Source organism: Danio rerio, chromosome 2 (genome assembly GCF_052040795.2).
Source record: "Danio rerio strain M-AB ecotype USA chromosome 2, GRCz13ab, whole genome shotgun sequence".
Lineage (NCBI taxonomy): Eukaryota > Metazoa > Chordata > Actinopteri > Cypriniformes > Danionidae > Danio > Danio rerio.
Window position 1 is genome coordinate 57186026 of NC_141022.1, and position 22192 is coordinate 57208217.

The 22192-nt window shown below is 37.2% G+C and overlaps 1 protein-coding gene and 1 long non-coding RNA gene across 2 annotated transcripts in view; both read right to left on the bottom strand.

Annotated features, from left to right (window-relative positions):
• LOC147846549 (uncharacterized) overlaps positions 1 to 22192 on the bottom strand; it is a 1651758-nt gene that overhangs the window by 637262 nt on the left and 992304 nt on the right. The gene's annotated exons all lie outside the window — the stretch shown is intronic.
• On the bottom strand, positions 3425 to 22077 carry admp (anti-dorsalizing morphogenic protein). Its single transcript, NM_131876.4, is given in 5 exon segments — positions 3425 to 4025; positions 11017 to 11212; positions 15318 to 15440; positions 18978 to 19114; positions 21499 to 22077. Coding segments are annotated over 5 exon segments (1176 nt in total). The 5' UTR covers positions 21800 to 22077; the 3' UTR covers positions 3425 to 3606.

Here is a 22192-nt window from a genome sequence, read left to right on the forward strand (position 1 = left end):
ATTGATTACAGTTAAAGTGTTTTTCTACTTAATCTTATCTTGTCTTCTGTTACTCGAGTCAATTTATTTTTTATTTCTATAGCGCTTTTACAATGTAATTGTGTCAAAGCAGCTTAAAGTAAATTGAAACTGTTTTCAGAGTTCAATGTTATCTGACAATACATTCACAGGCAACATAAAAATGTTAAAATACATATGTTTCTTAAGTGCGTCAAAGTCTTGTATAATTTTGAAGATTTTTTTTTCTATTATAAATGTATTTTAATGTCATCCTTACCATAGCCAGAGGGATATCTGATGGTTGGCGGAGAAAAGCTGAAGATGAAGATTTTTTGCATTTGCCACATCAATAAACTCCATATTTTCAGTAACTTTTACACCTATTTTGTGTACACCTCAAAGCACAGAACACTCAAGGGGCAAAATTATCTGAAATAAATCCCTTTTTTTCCACAATTATGTCTATACTGTACATATGGAGTAAATCCCTGGCCATATAGGGAAGATGTTATATCTCTTCCCTTCCTCCGGGGGGGGGGGGGGGGGGGTGGGGGGGTGGGGGTTTGCTGTGTGTTGTCTCCAATAATATCCAGCTGCAGGCTCGCAGAACCAGACACGTTTTAGGCACACACAATCTGTTTATTTGCTTAATTTTCTAATACATTCATTCATTTTCTTGTCGGCTTAGTCCCTTTATTAATCCGAGGTCGCCACAGCGGAATGAACCACCAACTAATCCAGCAAGGTTTTACGCAGCGGATGCCCTTCCAGCTGCAACCCATCTCTGGGAAACATCCACACACACATTGACACACACACACTTATACACTACGGACAATTTAGCCTACCCAATTCACCTGTACCACATGTGGGGGAAACCCACGCAAAGGCAGGGAGAACATGCAAACTCCACACAGAAACACCAACTGAGCCGAGGTTCGACAGTACTACCTACTGCGCCACTGCCTCGCCCTAATTTTCCAATAACTTTTTAATTAATGATTTCCCACATTAAATACTGTAGTAATTTATAGTTAGCAATATATTGTTTTTAAACCAAAATTTTGCAGTAGAAACAAATTAACTATTAATTAATAAAAAAAGTAAATATATATATATAAAACTAACAGCTGTGACACTTTAGTAAAAGATAGTAGTTTATAATCAGATAATCAGTAACGATAATCAGTTTATAACTATATTATATATATTTTTAAATGATTAACTATAGTATATTTTAATGTGAAACATTATTGTTTGCTTTTTATATTTCACAACAAAGCAATTTTAACCAAGTATGATAAGATTAAGATCCTGAATTAGTTTATTACACTTAATCCTACAATTAGAGGGTGTATTATGTTTTCTTTGTGTATGTGGACACATGAATAAAGTCATACGTGTCTTTAACCAATTATTTTTATTTACATAATTTGAGTTAAGAACAGAGATGTTAAAATGATCGTTACGATATAATAATAATAATAATAATGACTGAAATGGGAAACCATTAGTGAAATTCAATAAATGGCGATAATGCTAAGGAGGTAGTTAGTTACCATATATGGTTTGCCTAAATTGTGTGTGCTAGATTGTGTGTGCCTAAAACGTGTGTGGTTCTGCGGTTCTGCAGCTGGATATATCTCGTTGTGTTAGACAGATGGGTTGTTGTTTGGCCTAAGTTCAGTTGTGTTTCCTTGTGGAAAAGGTAAGAAGGGTTTTTCCAGCTCCTTTTATTTTGTCAATTATATTTGCCATCCATGTTATGTTAAGAGATGTGTTATGATTAGGGCATTAACTAATGTGTAGATGTGCTTATTTTTGATTGATTGATTTACATGTTTGGTATTTTGAATGTTTCCATGCACTGAAAATCCTAATAAGATGACTGAAACAAATTAATTGAGTAAACTCGTTGGCTCAATTTAATTGAGTAATGGAATCTCCCAAAACTTGCATATTTAAGTTTATTTAATGTGCCGGTTTTGTAGACTATACTTAAATTGTTCAGTTCACAAATTAGTACAAATTAGGCATTGCAATTAACTGGACAGGTTTTGTAAGGGCAATGCTGTTAAAAAAAGTTTAGCAAATATATATATAGTTTTTTATTGGAAATATGTTTTTTGCACTGCTTGATTTTTTTTATTACAGTTCTTTTTTTGTTTGCAAATTACATTTTTAATTATCAACACGTTAGTTTCCCCTTTGCAATTCTTTATTTTTGTTAGCAAAATTAATAATTTTTGTTTCTTAAAAAAAAAATTTGTTTGCAATTTTTGGAGATTTGCCTTTTTTTTTTTTGCTCAATACTTTTTTTTGTTTTGTTTGCAAAACTTTCTTTTATTTTGCAAGTATATATGGCCCTAGATTGACTATAAAAACTAACAATACTAATACTAACATCTAAAAAAAAAATAAATAAATAAAACTTTATTTTATTGTTATGGAACCTTCAAACCATATTAAAAATCAGCAAAAGTATGTCTGTTCTTAAATGGACAGTTGAATCAAACATTAAAATTCACAATGCAGTCCGACTCATTCTCAAGTAGGGATGTACCGATTAAACGATTTCACTTTTAACCGCGGTTTAATTCATCATGGTTAATTAATCGTAAAGGACTTCACCACCGCATTTCTGCACGGAACAAAACTGCTGCAACTAAAAGTAAAGCCTACTGTGCACAAGTTTGAAGTTTCGAGCTTGTACACCAAGACTGATAACCACGGACACTGGATTAACTGGCTGAGGCTACTAACTAAGGGCCGTTCCCGTATTGTGTCTTTACTTGCACAAGTTCGTTATTTTCAGTAGAGGTGCATGGCTTGCGCGAGCATATTAGGATTGACGTGCTCACGCTTTTCAGCCACACCTTCATCATTTTTATGAAATATACACATTTCTACTCTAAAGAGAAAAAATACAACACAATAAATTATTTTATTCTATTTTTATTTATTTATTGTACTGTCATTAATTTTCAGTGTAAAATTATTACTTATGTTTAAATGCAAAAAAAACTTTTTTTCACTTAATTTTAAGTCCAAAGAGAAGTGGACTATTGTTCGTTTTTAATATTATTTTGTGCTCTATTATTTAGTTACTGACCAGCAATAAACAACACTTTAATATAAGAAGTGAAGTTTTCATGTGATTTACTAAACTAGTCATGTTTTGAAATTAATTATTGCATAATAATTGTGATAACTGTGAAACCGAGATTATTTCTCAGACTATAATCGTACAACCAAAATCTATAATCGCTGCATCCCTATTCTCAAGTCATTTCCTTTATGATTTTCTTCTTTCGGTCGAATTCAATCAAAACTGTTTAAATAAATCGAATATTTGAAAAATAATGTCACAGGAGGGATAATCCACTTGTCTTCTACTCTCACAATAACAAAACCCCCAAACTACTTTTGCGTAAGAATTTATTTAGACTTCATAATAGTTCACGACATGCAATTTACAAAATGTACATTTTATTACAAGGGATCGTCTCAGCCTCCTCCATATATTAATATTGTCTATCTATGTACATATTTACAATTTCATCCAGATTTTGCATTAAACACTGAGGTAAATCTGTTTTTTTTTTTTCAGCGACACCCGCAGCTTCCGGCCACCATATCATCATACTGTTTCAGCACCACATTCTCGTCATCATCAAAGTATAGCAGGCTGATGCTGTAGAGTTTGTCCGGGACGCAGCAGGGCGTCTGAATGCCTTTGTTGAGTTTGAGGGTGTTTATGATGGACTGGACGATGGCGTGGTTCGTGGGCCTCATATTCTGGCTCAAGGGAAATATACAGGAGCCTTTGCAGTGATACGCATTGTATCCTTTGGGAGATACGATCCAACCGGACCAGCCGATCTCCTCAAAGTCAACGTACAGCGGCTGACGCTGACAGGCCATCTTTTCTCCTCTCTCGTCATAATCCACAGAGCGAGAGCTACGCCGGGACGCTGGGACACTGGGAAGCGGCTGACTGGGGCCGCCAGGAGAAACATCTGAACCTGCGGAGAACAAGAGATGAGGAGGAAGTCAGAAAAGTGCTCCGGCTAGACCCGGAGATCGACTGAATTGATACAAAAACTATACAATTCAAGTGTTTAACACTAGAGGAGATGTAAAATGAGCATATTTTCAAAATTAACATGGAGTGTCACTTTAAGGGTGCTTTCACACCTGTGAATCGATTCAGTTGTTCTAAAACAGAGATTACAATTGTTACATTGTTGCTCTTTGCTCTTGGAGCGGTTCACTTTCACACGGCAAAGTTTCTAATCGGACCAAAAGAGCTAAAACAAGTCACGTGCGAGTAAACTCTCCTTACATTGGTCAGTGTCAGGGTTTATTTTGTTGAGTCCCGCTCAGCTGTCAGGAGAGGTGGTGGTTTGGTGCTGTTTGAAAAGGTGCGTGCGACGTGTCTGAAGAGCGAGGAGGGATGCGGTGAGGAGGGTGCGCGACGTAGCCTATTTGAGGGCCGGGAGGGAGACGCGAGATTACCGGGAGATCATCACTCATTTGCGGGCATCCGGAGACTCGCAAAACTTCCCGCCCTACTCATAATTCTCTCTTTATATAGCCGTATGCCTATTACACATCCATAAAACACTGTGATTTAATCGCGCTCGGATCGTATCGCTTTCTCACTGCAATCGATCCACTCCAGAGTTCGTTTCAATCAACCACCTCATTCAAGCGATCTCGGAGCGATTGATTTGGCGCGGATCCGAGAGCGATTGGTGGTTTCACATATGTCAAACGAACCACGCTAACTGGACAAACGAGACAGATCTCGAAACAAAAGTGTAGGTGTGAAAGCACCCTAAGAGGTATCTTTACATGATCATAGAGCTGGGTGATTTGACTAATATTTCATATCACAATTTAAAGGACACCTATGGTGAGAAATCTACTTTTCAAGCTGTTTGGACACACATATGTGTAGGTATAGTGTATAGACCGTCATAGTGGGGTTATATAAACACTCCTAGTCCTTTTCTTTTAATTTAACAACATAAAAACGGTGGACAAATTGGAGCGGTTTTGAAACCAACCGCAACTTGATGTAGGAGTGAAAGGCGTGCATCACCATATCCTCAGTTTGTTGTTTCACGTCCGCCATTTTCAGCGTGTGAGTCAAATCGATATCACCAAAGAAACACCCTTGCTCTATTTTTAGATGTAAGGCTCATTGGGCTCAACACAAGATCAACATTCACCACATGATCGCTCTTATCAGCGCCATTGTTTGTAACTTTAGGTGGGTTTAAAAACATGTGTACTTTTCAATGCGTCTTCCTTAAACTTCAACGGTTTGCATTTCCTGCAGTCACAGAAGCTCCCTGACATCTCAACTAGGTGCTCCTGGAAAGTGCGAGCACGTTGCTTCACGTGCATGTCCTTCCATTGGAAATAACAAGCAGGTCGCACACCAGCACCATGCATTTTACAATTCTAAACAAATGTTTATATCAGGGTACACACACCAGTGCCGCACGTCTACGGCGCCCAGCCATAATTCAGGACACTGTTCATATTTCTGCCGCGCCACACAGCGCCACCTGAATAGTTTCATTTTAAATAACATGCAAATGTATGCGTCTGGTGTGCCGTGTCGCGGCTCTGAGTGGCACATCCAGTGTGTGACGCCCTTAAGTTATAGCCTCAGTCAGAGTTAATTCAGTGTGCGTGGTTATTAGGCTCGGTGTACAAGCTCGGAACTTTAAACTAGCACACAGTTGGCTGTAAAACTAAACAAAGACACAAATGATTGTGCACTCTCTGCTTGGTCTGTGTCTGAGTCGTACATGTGCGGCTGAATGCTGGTCCTCTCACTCATGTTGCTTCTCTCAGTCTGCCTGTCTGTTGCCAAACACAGAGTGGGTGAGCTCTTGGCTCCGCCCTCTTGTTACGTTGGGCGGGAAGTTGAAACTAATTTTCATGTGAAGCAATACGCCCCTAAAACAACGAGCTGTGTACAAACCCCCAACATGACACTTTTTTTAACACATTATAATAAAACAATCTGAACTGTGTTTTAAACTGAACCTAAAATGGCACACTCAGAAGAACCATAATATTAATACTAAATCTTTTAAAAAAGATTAAACTAGTCGCCCTTTACATAGTGTCTTCCTTAAACTTCAACCGTTTGCATTTCCTGCGGTCACAGAAGCTCCCTGCTGTGGTTACTTAAAGCTCCTTAACCATATTTATGGTTATCAGGGTATGAGATTACTTAAATTTTTTCAGTAATAAAATAGAAGGCTTTAGACAGAAAATAGGAGATGCCAAACTTTCTGCACCGGCTTATACTCCAAATCCTGTAAATATTTCATTAAATCATAATAATAACCTACACTGCTTCAAAATCATAGAACATGAAGAGTTAGTGAAAATTATAAATAGCTCTAAACCAGCTACGTGTATGCTGGACTCAATTCCAACAAAATTACTGAAAGAGCTGCTACCTGCTATAGGAGAACCTCTTCTTAACATTATCAACTCTTCTTTATCTATAGGCCATGTTCCAAACTCTTACAAGCTAGCTGTTATTAAGCCTATTATTAAGAAACCACAACTAGACACCAACAACTTAGCTAACTATAGGCCTATTTCAAATCTTCCATTTATGTCTAAAATACTAGAAAAAGTTGTTTCCACTCAATTATGCTCTTTTCTGCAGACGAACAATATTTTTGAAGTGTTTCAGTCAGGTTTCAGGGCTCACCACAGTACAGAAACCGCCTTAGTGAAAATAACCAACGATTTACTCTTAGCTGCTGACCGAGGGTGCGTCTCGCTATTAGTTTTACTCGATCTTAGTGCGGCATTTGATACCATTGACCACAATATCCTCATAAATCGCTTAAAGTCTACAGGTGTCCAGGGACAGGCTCTACAATGGTTTAAGTCATACTTAACTGACCGCTACCAGTTTGTAAATCTTAATGGACAGCCTTCACAAATCTGCCCAGTAAAGTATGGGGTGCCTCAAGGATCAGTTTTAGGCCCTTTACTGTTTACAATTTACATGCTACCTATGGGAGACATTATTAGAAGACATGGGATCAGCTTTCACTGCTATGCAGATGATACTCAATTATATATTTCCACTAAACCTGACGAGACGTCTGAACTTTCTAAACTAACTGAGTGTATCAAAGACATCAAAGACTGGATGACCAACAATTTTCTTCTCTTAAACTCAGACAAAACAGAATTATTACTTATTGGGCCTAAATCTTGCACACAGCAGATCTCGCAACTCAATTTACAATTAGAGGGATACAAAGTTAGCTTTAGCTCTACTATAAAAGATCTGGGTGTCATATTAGACAGCAATCTAACTTTTAAAAACCATATATCCCATGTCACAAAAACTGCCTTCTTTCATCTGAGAAATATCGCTAAATTACGAAATATGCTATCCATCTCAGATGCAGAAAAGCTAGTCCATGCTTTTATGACTTCGAGACTGGATTACTGTAATACTCTATTTGCTGGCTGCCCAGCATCCTCTATTAACAAACTTCAATTAGTGCAAAATGCAGCAGCCAGAGTTCTGACCAGGTCTAGAAAATATGATCATATAACCCCAATTTTATCCTCCTTACACTGGCTGCCTGTTAAATTTCGTATTGAATTTAAAATATTACTTCTCACCTATAAAGCTCTAAATAATCTAGCTCCTGTTTATCTAACCAACCTTCTGTCTCGCTACGAACCAACTCGCTCCTTAAGATCTCAAAATTCAGGGCTTCTGGTAGTACCTAGAATAGCAAAATCAAGTAAAGGAGGTCGAGCCTTCTCTTTCATGGCTCCTACACTCTGGAATAGCCTTCCTGGTAATGTCCGAGGCTCAGACACACTCTCCCAGTTCAAAACTAGATTAAAGACCTATCTGTTTAGTAAAGCATACACTCAGTGCATCACCTAGCGGGTTCCACACAGGCTTCTGCATCTTGCTTATATACACTATGAACAGCAGCTACGCTAATTATTCTCTTTATTCTCTATTTTCACCTGGGGATGCTCATCCCGAGGTCCTCAGATTAGGCGGAGTCACTGATTGGATCCAAGACCAGCGACGTGATGATCCCAAGGATTCCATATCCGGGACCAGGCCATATCCTGAGCTGCTGCTGCGCTGATGGTCGTGGGGAGTGGAGAACATGAGTCTGATTCCAGCGACACTCCAGGGACAGACGAGTCTTCATTGAGGCCATCTTCCAGCATAAACCACGGCGAATGAAGTTCTGCACAAGACTTTTGGCCAGCGGAGAAATTAAAATGGTCGTGCCCAACTGAGTCTGGTTCTCTCAAGGTTTTTTTTCTTCACTCCCATCAGGTGAAGTTTTTTTTCCCTCTCCGCTGTCGCCACTGCCTCGCATGGTTCAGGACTGGTAGAGCTACGCATCGTTGAATTTGCTCTTCAGTGTTTGAACTCTCAGTAATGATTAAATCACACTGAACAGAGCTAAACTGAACTGAACTGAACTTAAACACTAAAACCTGAACCACACTGTTCCAATTACTATGACCATTTATGTGAAGCTGCTTTGACACAATCTACATTGTAAAAGCGCTATACAAATAAAGCTGAATTGAATTGAATTGAATTAAAGTTTTGTATCAATTCAGTCGATCAGTCTTAGCTTAGCTTAGCATAGATCATTGAATCAGATTAGCATCTCACTCAAAAAAAGAAGGGTTTTTTATACACTTTAATATCACAGTATATTCTATTGGTTAATATTAACCACACATAAAGCACTATTTCTGTTTGACATTTTAAAATATATGCTTAAATATGTACTTTTTCCGTTATTTGTGATTATTTTTCTCACTTTATCTAGACCCTGCTGAAAAATCCAGCTTAAACCAGCCTAGGCTGGTTGGCTGGTTTTAGCTGGTTGACCAGCCAGGTTTTAGAGGGGTTTTGGCCATTTCCAGGCTGGTTTCCAGCCATTTCCAGCCTGGTCTTAGCTGGTCAGGCTGGAAAATGACCAGCCAAATCCAACTAAAACCAGCTTGACCAGCCTGGTTTAAGCTGGATATAGCTGGTTTTGGCTGGACTCCCAGCTTGGCTAGGCTGGTCAAGCTGGTTTTAGCTGGTTATCTCCCAGCCTGACCAGCTAAGACCAGGCGGGAAATGGCTGGAAATCCAATCTCTAAAACCAGTCTGGTCGACCAGCTAAAACCAGCCAACCAGCCTAGGCTGGTTTAAGCTGGATTTTTCAGCAGGGGAACAATGGTGTCCAAACTCAGTCCTGGAGGGCCTGCTAATTTAGCTCCAACTTCCTCTAACACACCTCCGTGAAAGTTTCTAGTATACCTAGTAAAGCTGCAGTCACACTGGGCTTTTCCTCCTATAGACTTCCATTCATACGCACGCGGATGCGCCAGACCGGAAAACGCAGGGTCATGCGTCAAGTTTCGCAGGTTGCTGCGGTGCAAAGTTCAAGCTTGGTGAACTCTGACCTGCGAAATCGCATTACTTGACTGCGTGAGACCAATCGAGGATCAAAACATAACCTCTCTGGACAGAAATTTAAAACATGGAGCAATCGCTCGCTTTTTTCAACTCTAATAAGCTTGTTTAATCCCGCCCCTTTTAGCAGCGCCGCACGACAGAATATCGCACACTCAAACTGTAGTGTGACCACAGCTTAAAAGCTTGATTAGCTGGTTCAAGTGTGTTTAATTGGGGTTGGAACTAAAATATGCAGGACACCGGCCCTCCAGGACCGAGTTTGGACACCCCTGATCTAGAACTTCGGGGTAAATGTTTGATTAAGGTTGTAAAAATATAAAATAAATATCTGGAAACACTCTTTAAAAACGAATTATTGCAGGCCAAACATGAAATATTGATAAATTAAAAGCAAAATGTAAACATTGTACTTTTTACCATGCTGTTATTCCCGTTTCTGCCCGCATCCAGATTTTGTCATCCAAATGATGAAAAATTTTACTGTAAATGATGTATTTTGTGACGAAGTAAACGATTTTCAAGACTTTGGGTATTTAGGTGCTGTGGAGCTCTAAATTAGTCAAAAAAAAATGAAAGTCAGATTATATTATCACATATTAAGACCCAATTTGTACCATTAATAACATTACATTATATACAGTTAAAGTCAGAATTATTAGCCCTCCTGTATATTTTTCCCATTTTCTGTTTAACAGAAAGAAGATTTTGTCAACCCATTTCTAATCATAATAGTTTTAATAACTCATTTCTAATAACTGATTTGTTTTATCATTGTCATGATGACAGCACATAAATTTTGACTAGATATTTTTCAAGATACTAGTATTCAGCTTAAAGTGACATTTAAAGGCTTAACTAGGTTAATTAGGCAGGTTAGGGTATTCAGGAAAGTCATTGTATAACAGTGGTTTGTTCTGTAGACAATCAAACAAAAATAGCTTAATGGGGCTACCTTAAAATTGTGTTTAAAAAAATTTAAAACTGCTTTTATTCTTGCCGAAATAAGACAAATAAGACTTTCTCCAGAAGAAAAAATATTTTAGGAAATACTGTGAAAAATTCACTGCTCCGTTAAACACCATTTGGGAAATATTTGAAAAAGAAAATAGATTAATGGGAGGGCCACTCATTTTGATATTAAAGTGATGCGTTTGATATTTACCTTTACCTTTACTTAAAAATGTCATGAAAGTCATTGTGCTGCACGTATTAGGAGGTTTGCTGAAGGTGCAGCTGATGTGCAGTGTGGGGTTTGCCTATTTAATAAACTATGACAGTTTAATTAATTTCGACGTTAAAATTATGTTTAAAAATTTTTAAACTGCTTTTATTCTTGCCGAAATAAGACAAATAAGACTTTCTCCAGAAGAAAAAATATTTTAGGAAATACTGTGAAAAATTCACTGCTCCGTTAAACATAATTTGGGAAATATTTGAAAAGGAAAAGAGATAAATGGGAGGGCCACTCATTTTGATACTAAAGAGATGCGTGTGATATTTACCTTTACTTGTAGCCTCCAGAGAAGCAGCTCGTCTCCCGTCATCAGTGAACAGGACCAGCATGGGCTGTTTGCTGTGATGATGATCCCGACCTGATGCGAAACGCACCATTTTTAGGTCCATCTGAGAGCCTGCGAGAGTCCTGACTGAGACCAGCAGACCCAGATTACTGCCCTCGTCCGACATCCACGAGCGCACCTTTCAGATCAAACACATGCATTAGATATAGCAACACAATCTCACGGCAATTCATAGCTTTTTGATTTAGTGGCTAACTTTTAAGAATTCGTACCATCTCATTTGTAGAATTTAGTACGATTTGCCTATCCCCCAATGACAGTGGGGTTTAGGGTTGGGTTGGGTGCCACGCCTCCTTTTTAAAATGGTACATTTTCGTATGACTGAAATAGCCACTAAACTGACAAAATGTAAAAGAGTTCAGTTTCCTAGTGAGATCAGGATATAGAGGACACTATTTGCACAATAATATGTTCTAATGTCAGCTCAGTTTACTTGTTGTCTACTTTGGCAGTGTTTCATTTGGAACAAACTACATTTAACTGTTCCCTGCCGTTGTCATCAACTCTCCTCTTGACTTATGGCGTCAAAAAATACCCAGCAGCATTTTAAGAGCAGAAAAATACAACTAAACAATTTTTTTTCATCTTGAGGTAGTGTCTTCATGGCAAAGATAAAAGAAATCAGTTATTAGAAATGAGTTATTAAAACTATTATGTTTAGAAATGTGTTGTAAAATATCTTCTTTCTGTTAAACAGAAATTGGGGAAAAATATATACAGGGGGGCTGATAATTCAGGAGGGCTAATAATTCTGACTTTAACTGTATATGTGTCTGTGTGATGTATCTGAAAAGCTCGGGGGGTGGAGGGGACGTTTCTGAAGAACGCGGAGGGATGCTGTGGAAAGCAGCAGAAGCGCATATAGACTTCCGGACGCCCGCAAATGAATGATAATCTGCTGTAAATTGCGTTTCTGCCGCCCGCCCTCAAACACGTTGCGCACCCCTCTCCACTGCATCTTCCGAGAGACTTGGGATGTCTGGATATATGTAACGCAATCGATAGTTGGCAAATATATTGAGTGGATCTGTTTGTAAATCTGACTTTGAAAGAGTTACCAGCCACAAACCACACCACACGTCACGCAGAAGTCATGGATCATCACAAAGGGGCAAAGAAAACTCTGTTATCTCTCTCTTTTGGTAGTACCCAATTTTAAAGTGAGATTTTGGAAACCAGACCTTAAAATTTAATGGGAATGGTCAGGTTGGGTAGAAAGCAGGGTGGGTTGGGCAGTGGGTGAACAAAGGCTGAATTTACAGCGGGCGCGGAATAAAACCTGGAGGGAGCGGGACTAAAAATTCAGTCCTATGCAGATCTCTAATGCAGTGACACACAGTCAAATAATTTGTTGAACGGCTACCCCACTTTTGACACTTGAAAAATGTCATGAAAGTCATCGTGCTGCATGTATTAGGAGGTTTGCTGTAGGTGCAGCTGATGTGCAGTGTGGGGTTTGCCTCTTTAATAAACTATGACAGTTTGATTAATAAATCCATATGAAACTGTCCCTTAAAATTTACATCAGGTCTTCAGTTTCATTCTCACCGTACGTTCACACCGAAAGCGGCGAGAGCGTCAAAGTAGCCGGAAGTCATTCATTTTCAATGAGAGCCGGCGGCGATACGCGGTGATAAGCGGCGAGGATCAGCGCGGCGCGTCTTTGCCGGCGTAAGCGTCGAGGAGAGTTGAAATGAAGTCAACTTTATGGTAATGAGCTATGACGTGGTTCGGCGGCAAGCAATCAGAATGAAGACGTCCATCGCTTGATAGCAGTTCAGAGAACACAGACCTGTGAACTTTGGTTCCGACCACAGTTGTTCCCAAGGGTTTGATTATTGCGGTCGCCAGATTTCCAATTATTTACAATTTTTTCCTACAGGAACATGCATTAAATAAGTTACTGGCGAGTTACTGATGTTCATTAATGTTATATATTTATCTTAAAAAAGCGGTAATCTCACACGATGTGACAGTACAAAACAGTACTGCTGCTTCAGGATATTTCAGACATATGGACACATATTGGAAAAATAGAGCAAAGCCACACGCAACTTGATCTTCCATTGTTGTATGAATTTGATAAGAAGTGCGCAACATTTTCACGCTAGAAACATGTTTTATGCAGGAATGTAACTGATATGCTGCAACGGCTCCTTTAAATATGAGATCAATGTAGCGAGTTTTGACGCTCTCGCTGCAGGAGCTGAAGGCAGAGAGCGTTGTCGCCAGGGCGGCCAGAGCGACCTTGGACGCTCTCGCCGCTTTCGGTGTGAACGTACGGTCAGGCACGCTTTGCACTCACACTACAAAGCGTACCGCACCAAAGCCCAACTGAACCATGCTCTGGCACACCTCTTCCAACCTGGCCAGGGCCGGCTAATTGAACTGCACCTGATTCGGAGCACTCACACTTGTCAAATGAACTGGGAAATGGGCATCAAACACACCTGGGCACAGTTCTGATAATCTGTAGTGTTGGTACACCTTGATCAGTATTCTCGGGTATTTCTGAGGCTTTGCTTGGAGCCTGCCGAATCTGTGCACTCTTTCAATAATCACTGGACTCGGAAAAGTAGATGGTCCAAACACATCGTTAAGCCACTTTTTTTGAAAGTTTGCCACGTCCGTCCCTTCCGCTTTTTCAGGTAGGTTGACTAGGCAGAGATTTCAACGGCGATTACGGTTTCCAAGTCATCCAGGTCCGCGCTGAGTGTTACAACTCGGCTTTCCAGAACTTTCACCGTTTTTTGTAGCTTATCCACATTATCCTCAGTTTCACTAATTCGATGTTCAGCCTCTGCTAATGTGCCTCCAAATTCGGAGATTTCATTTTTAATTCCTTGAATAGCATTCAGAACGCCACCAAATTGAGAAGTGAAAAAGTGCTTCATATCTGCGAGAGCCTTCATCACCTCGTTCTCCTCTGTGTTCGTTGTAGCATCACCTGTTAGCTTGACGCTACCGTTAGCTTCGTCGCCATCAAGACTTTCCTTAGTTGTATCTGGATTCTTCCTTGTAATGCCACCTTTCCACTGCACACGACAAGCGACAGACCGGAAGTCATATATTTCCAATGGAGAGTAGTCCGGGAGCTGCGTGAAGTTCCGATCATCTCCGTATGCGGAAAATTCGGATCCGGATTGAGCTGCGGATCCATTGAAATATTTTAACTCCTGCGACTAGACTGTATGCGACCGGCCGACCGGATGTGATTTATTCCAGTGTTTTACAAGCAATTCGTGCACGCGAGATGAGTAATTTATTGAGTTTATTTGTTTATTTTTTTAATTTTTAAACTTTTTTTAAAAGTTTATATTAAAAAAAATTCTGTTCATAAATGTAAGTGAGAAAGTAATAAAAATATATATATTTAATATTGTCTCCACATGTCCTCCAATATTTAAGTGGTCTATGAGTTTCTAGTATTTATTCATTCATTAAACCATATTAACGGACAGAGGATAAAGCCTCTTGCTTTTGCACTCCTTTATTTCGGACACTGAGAATCCCATGGTGCACGACAACACTGAAAATACTGTGCGACTGCCACAAGGGGGCGTATTCCGACAGTCGTGTTCAAATGTCGTGTGCATTGGAAAGGCGGCTTAATTCTTCGATTTACCATGGCGAAGCATCATTCTTTGTGACCACAGTTGAACCCGGAGGCTATTTCGTCAGTTTAATATCTCAAAGTGTCCTAAAGTTCGAAATCTGGCCGTCTGTGGTAGGAGCGTCGAGTTGTATGTCTGTCTAGCTAGTCGCCATGTTAGAACCCCCATGTTGGCTCACCCTAACATTGTACACTTAAAAAATTACTTTTGCTGCTTGTTCAATCTACTTATATACAAATAGTTGAAACAACACAATTTTTAAGTTGTTTTGGGACAAATTAATAGTTTTATGTTCAGTCCACTTTGTAAAAACTAATAAGTCAACATTTTTTTGCTCTTCAGTATTTGAACTCTCAGCAGTGAAAATTAAATCACACTGAACTGAACTAAACTGAACTTCAACTCTGAAAACTGGACTGACACTGCTTCCATTCACTAGAACTTCTATGTAAAGCTGAAACAATCTACATTGTAAAAGTGCTATAGAAATAAACATAAATTGAATTCCTTCATGTTTCCACAACACAAATGCATTGTGTGGAACCCAGCATTTTTACAGTTAAAATATTTTAGTAAATGTCTGAAAGTAAGTCTTTAGTTGATGCTTACAGCTTGAGTGATGGTGAAAACCTCCCAGCCAGTAGAGTGAATGGGAACCAGTCTGGATGAGAGCAGCTTCTTCCCTTGCGAGACGTTTTTTTTGCTGCTGTCCAGAACCTGATACACACTGACCTGCGCAAAAACATCACATTAATCCGAAACACTTGCAAGTGCGTATGACAGTACCAATTAAGGATATACAGTTGACGTCAAAATGATTAGCCCCCCTTCAAATTTTTTTTAAAAATATTTTCTAAATGATGTTTAACAGAGCAAGAAAATTTTCACAGTATGTCTGATAATATTTTTTCTTCTGGAGAAAGTCTTATTCGTTTTATTTCGGCTAGAATAAAAGCATTGTTAAATTTTTTTAGTCATCATTTTAGGGACAAAATTATTAGCCCCTTTAAGCTATATTTTTTCTCGATAATCTACAGAACAAACCATTGTTATACAATATCTTGCCTAATTACCCTAACTTGACTAATTAACTTAATTAACCTAGTTAAGCTTTTAAATGTCACTTTAAGCTGTACATAAGTGTCTTGAAAATATCTAGTAAAATATTATTTACTGTCATCATGGCAAAGATAAAATAAATCAGTTATTAGAAATAAGTTATTAAAACTATTATGTTCAGAAATGTGTTGAAAAAATCTTCTCTCCATTAAACAGAAATTTGGGAAAAAATAAACAAGCAGTCTAATAATTCAGGGGGCTAATAATTCTGACTTCAACTGTATATGAAAAAAAAACAGTATACACTATAGTACACATATAGGGTGACCAATATGTCAATCACAATCTATCAGTCGATCGCAAGGGTAGGATGGGTAGATTGCATGGCATTAAAAAAACAGACATCAGTCTATCATCCACTTCCTCACTGAAATTTGTCGCTTGACTGACATATACGACAGCTAGTCTGATATCTGACCTTTTCTGACACATGGAATTTGCACGCAAAGAATTACACAGAAAATCTGCAGATTACCGCAGATTTTCAGCCCATCATTAATTCTGTTTACTTACTTTAGCAAATGTGTGTAAATCTATATTCATTCAGTTTTTAAATTAATTACAGTAATATTTTTGACTAAATGAAAATGTTCATCTGATTTATGTACAATGCAGTTTGTACAGTAATATTTTCTGTCTTTTAGTAGAGATATTACATGTAAGACTTGCTTTGGTTAGCAAATAAAGTGGATCTATTTGGATTTGCATTTTAAACATTAAATACAAGTTAAAAAGGTATTAAGTTTTATCTTGCATATTAAGGTTTTATTTATGATTCTCCCAAAATAATTCAGCAGAAATCTGCAGATTTTTACCAAAATTCTCAGCATAAATAGCAAAAAAACGTCCGCAGAATCCATTTGTCCCTACACAAGGGTAACCACGCATGCGCATAAAACCACACCAACTATACCAAACTATAGTTTTTCAGCACTTAGCGAAGTTGGCGCAGTTAAGTGCAAATCTCGTTCCACCATGACTAAAGATCACTTGGTAGTGTACTTGAGGCTGGCTATGAGCTACTGTACAGACTATGCTTCCCTTGCTGATTCCATTCAGTGCAAGTCATCAGAGTAAGGTAATGACAAAAGTTTGTTTAAGTATATTTAAATAGTTGTAGGCTATTGCACAATATGGGTTTGTACAGTTATGCAAGGTACATCAATATATATTGTACAAATAAAGAATTCTCAATATGTTAATATATATATATATATATATATATATATATATATATATATATATATATATATATATATATATATATATATATATATATATATATATATATATATATTTTTTTTTTTTTTTTTATTAGGTAGATAGTTTTGGCTTGGTCATTTTATAAGTAGCTCGCATGCTGTAAAGTTTGGGCACCCCTGCTGTAGAATATAGACTGATTTCACGCGGCCGCCATTAAAAAAGCAAAATCGAGGCTGCAGTGGAAAGAAACTCGGAAATATAGCCTGAGTTACACAGGAATGTTGTGTTGTACCTGGCTGGATATCTTATCAGTAAAGAGAAAGCTACACAAATATAGAATTTCACTGTCTTCCGAGTGACCCGAAGGTCCGTTCTGAATGGAAAGTGAAAATAAAACGGGATATCGGACCTCATTTTCAGCTAAGTTAATGTCACTAGTTAGTTAACGGTAGTTAAGTTTTAGATGCCATTTATCAAACTCAAGTTAAACAACTGATTCTTTCATTATATTAGACTTGTCACAATTTATAAAAACCGTCAATTTCCCTCTAACATTTAAGCACTGTTGAGCGCAACACCGCTGATTTGCCATAGTATTCACCAGTGCTCAACAGAAAGGACTATGATTGGCCATGGAGGTCATCAGTTCAGCACTCTTCACCCAGTGCAAACACAGACGAGCGATCCGCTGATGACTCGACTGATCTTTGCTGCTTTAAAACACTCCACTGTTCATGTATCTGTGTTTGCACTCAGTGAAGAGCAGTGAACTGATGACCTTCACAGCCAATCACAGTCATTTCTGTTGAGCACTGGTGAATACTATGGCAAATTAGAGGTGTTTAAGAACGCACTCAGCAGCGCTTGAATGTTAGTAGGAAATGGACGTTTTTAAAACTTCAGTACCGGGACAACACTATTACAGACAAGACAAGGATGTGCTACAGAGGATTGCATTGTTTTATTGCTCATAGACTAAAGCAAGCAGGGAAGCCCCCCACTGTGCTTACCCGGTCCCATGAACTGAAGCCCAGGAGGACACTCTTAAAGATACAGTGATGTTTTTAGATGCCTAATAAGCTTTTAATTGTTTAAATTAAACTGAACTGAATGATATTAAAGTGATGTTTACACCATATCTGCCTTTTGAAATCGCGGCAACATCTGGAGGTTAATAGCGCACAGCATGTTGCTGCAATGTTTACAGTGCTGCTACTATACTTCCGGGTTTCTTCCCACAACAGCCTCGCTTTCGTGTTTTAAAATGGCAGCCGCGTGAAATAAGCGTATAAGCATAGGTATTGTTGAAAATATAAAAGAAAGAATTACTGTCTAATTTTACGTTGTTTAAATAATATGTACTCCATTAAAAAGTAACTGTAGTCTAACTATGCATATTTTGAAAAGTAGTTTATTCTGATTACAGGTAAACATACACATTTGAATTACGGTGATGTAATCCAGATTATATGTAATCTAATACTACTTACACTATAACAAATACATCAGTATATTAGCAATTTTCATATTTGGGATTCATGTTTTTATATTTTTCCATTTATTTCTGCTTTTGTATTGCATTATGGGAGCTTTTATGAACATTTTTAATAAAGCGCTATATTGTTTGGTTGGTGTACAAACACCACTGCCAGCACATTTTCTGTTCTTTTACAGACGTATTTCTCTATATATACACATTTCTTATGCATTATATTATTGCAAACTACTGAAATGTTAATGAAAGTCACTTTGTTAAACTGTAGAGTTGAATTTAACACCAGAAGTCGACAGAGCAGAGAGCAACATCCCATAACCCAATATACAACCGTAAATAAACGGGAAACACTTGAGAATAACAAAACACAGAAACTATTCATTAACAGATTTTTTTTATACAGTGCAGCGGTAATTATATGGTATTTTGACAGTGTACACCCATTGCTGTACCTGACAGAAGTGATGTCTGTTTAAGACGATTGATGTTTTTGGTCTGAGTTTGAACAGGTGAAGTTCAGCCGTCAGGATCTTCTCACTCTTGGCTACAGTGGACATGTTGAAGAGATACTCGATTCGTTCACTGTGCACTAAAGAGAAAACATGGTGAGAAATAAATAGCACATACAGTTAAAGTCAGAATTATGAGCCCTCCTGGATTAATGTATGGTTTTTATTTTATTTATTATTTTACTTGACTAGATATTTTTCAAGATAGTAGTATTCAGCTTAAAAGTGACATTTAAAGGCTGAACTAGGTTAAAGTTAGCATAATAGGCAAGTCATTGTATAATGAATCTGATGGTTTGTTCTGTAGACAATTGAAAAGCATTACTGCATAAGGGGGCTAATAATATTGGCCTTAAAATGTTTTTTAAAAAAACTTTAAAATGCTTTTATTCTATTCAAAATAAAACGAATAAACTTTCTCCAGACGAAAAAAATATTATAGGAAATACTGTGAAAAATTCCTGAATCTGTTAAACGTCATTTAAGAAATATTTGAAAAAGAAAAATCACAGGATGGCGAATAATTTTGAACTTAACTAAACATTTTTTTTACACACAAACTGTAACCATCATCACATTCTCCACATTAATATTCATATTAATGGATGAATAATGTGGGCTTTTAATGAGTCGTTCACATTTAATCTCTCAGTCTTGGTGCTTGACTAAAGTTAAAAGCATGCACTTATACACCTTTTAGCAATTTCATATTACGCAATTAAAAATAAAATATACAGTCAAGTCTGAATTATTCATACCTCTAGCAAATTCAGACTTAAAGGTTACTTTTACTTAACAAGCAATTTTTATTTCAACTGGAAATGACACTGGCTTCTTCTAAAAGATAATAGGCTATGCACAAGAGGCATCAAGAAATTAATTATCAGCTTTTATTTACATTTGAACAAAAACCCCAGAATTTGCCTGGGGTATGAATAATTTCTGAATTTACTTTATATAATTATTCATGTTTAAAAATAAATGCTTACAGAGTAATACGCTTGATTTTAGTTCCATGGCATTTACAAAAAGGCATTTGTTTACATTTTTAAAGGCAGTCTTGTAGAGGAACATTTATCATTGATGAAATTACTAAAAATATAAGTTAATATTAACAAAAAAAATGTGATTATATAATTTGATAAGCAGTTGGAGGAGTAATTGTTGAAAAATAAATGGAAAAATCATTGTGCCAAAACAGAATAATAACCATAGGATTGTCTTTAAATATTTAAAACTAGTTCTGTATATAAATTTATTTTGATTATACTAAAATATATTTTAAAATAATGCAGTGGAATTCAGCATAATAAACATGGTTAATTTAGATGACACTGCAAAAACTAGAACTTGTATTTTTAAAGGATGCCATTAAGTGAACAATCTAATAATAACATCAAGGTATTTAACAATAAAATGCACAGATAACCAAACAGTAAAAACTACAATACAATTTATTTTTAAAGCAAAGAGTTAATAAAGAAAGAAAAAACGTGAACCCCTTTAATACTCTATACAAATACTTTGGGTCAATTGTTAAATTGTCATTTAACCCTGTGGTTTTGGTTTGTCCGTATTTTGGAGTGTACAGCAATTTTAAAATGATTATCGCGTTAAAGCAACCCGGGTTTTTTGAGGGGCGCCACTTTTTTAAGAGTTTGAATGGCATTTTCCTATATTATTAAGCTTTAATATTGATTGGCACACTTTAAATACATACATAAACATAAACAGAAATGTAGAGAAAATATTATCTTACGGTTTTATATTGTAAGCCACATTTTAAAATTGTTGTTGCGTTAAAACAATCCAGGACTTTTTGAGGCCACACAGCTTTTTAAAGAGCTGGAATGACATTTTCCTATGTTATTAAGCTCTTAATCTTTATTGTCACTCTTTAAATAAATACATAAACATGAACAGAAGTGTAGAAAAATATTATCTTACGGTTTTATATTGTGAGCCACATATTAAAATTGTTATCGTGGTAAAACAACACATTATATATCTAATTTAAAATGTAAAGGTTAAAATGAACTGTTCCATTTGATCTTTATTGTAACTCTTCAAAAAGAACATAAGAGTAAATAAAAATATATATCTTGCGTTTCTATAATGTAAGCCACTATTTTAAATTGTTATCACGTTAAAACCCTGTTTTTTAGGACCCCACTTTATAAATAGTTTGAATGACATTTCCTATATTATTATGCATTTAATCTTTATTTTCACTATTCAAATAAATAAATAAACATGACCAGAAGTATGGAAAAGATTCTTATTTTTTTATATTGTTAAAATCGCATTAATAAAAGTCCGTTTTTGACGCGCGCCACTTTTTAAAGAGTAAAACGACAAGTTTATAAATTATTAAGCGTTAAATTTTTATTCTCACTCTTCAAATAAATATGCCTACATAAAAATTAACAGAATGAAACAGAAATGTATAGAAAAGTTATCTTACATTTGTCGAAGAAGCTCCGGACCGTGTTTCCCTCGAGCAGCGTCGGGTCTTTGGTGACTCCGTCGACATCAGCGATGGTGTTGTACAGGTCCAGCATATACTGAGGAGGCTGTTTGTGACCCAAAGCAGCAGGAGGATCTTCCATCCCAAACACCTCCAAAAGCCTCCTGATCGCCTCCGACCGCACTTTAGGCTCGCTTTCCACCGCTAAATGTTCCTCCAGCTCGTTAAAAAACCCGGGCCGGGCGAAAGAGAGTCCCATCATTGTAGACAACATTGCAAAGAACATTGCAGACAACATGATGACCTTTCAGGAGCTCGAGATTGACTGGAGAACAGCCAGATTTGAGAGCGTTTTATATATGATGTTGGTCAACAGTTGTAAAGAGCGCCTATTTAGTCGCAAATGTAAATGGACAATCAGCGAATGTAAAGCAAATCTAATGGCGGTGTTAACGAGGTGTGAACGAGACTGGTGGTCCTCGAGGAGATCCTGAGAGGAAATGACAGTATTTGTGTACAATTTAGTTAATAAAATGTTATATATTTATAGAGTAAATAAATAAAAAAGTGGCTTTTTGTAAATTGGCGGGATTTGAAGAATTTTAGATTTTATAGAGGGGTTTTGGCGCGAAGAGGCGCCGCGGGTGGTTAATTCCGTTCAAAATGGATCCATTAACTGAAACAAAGGAGG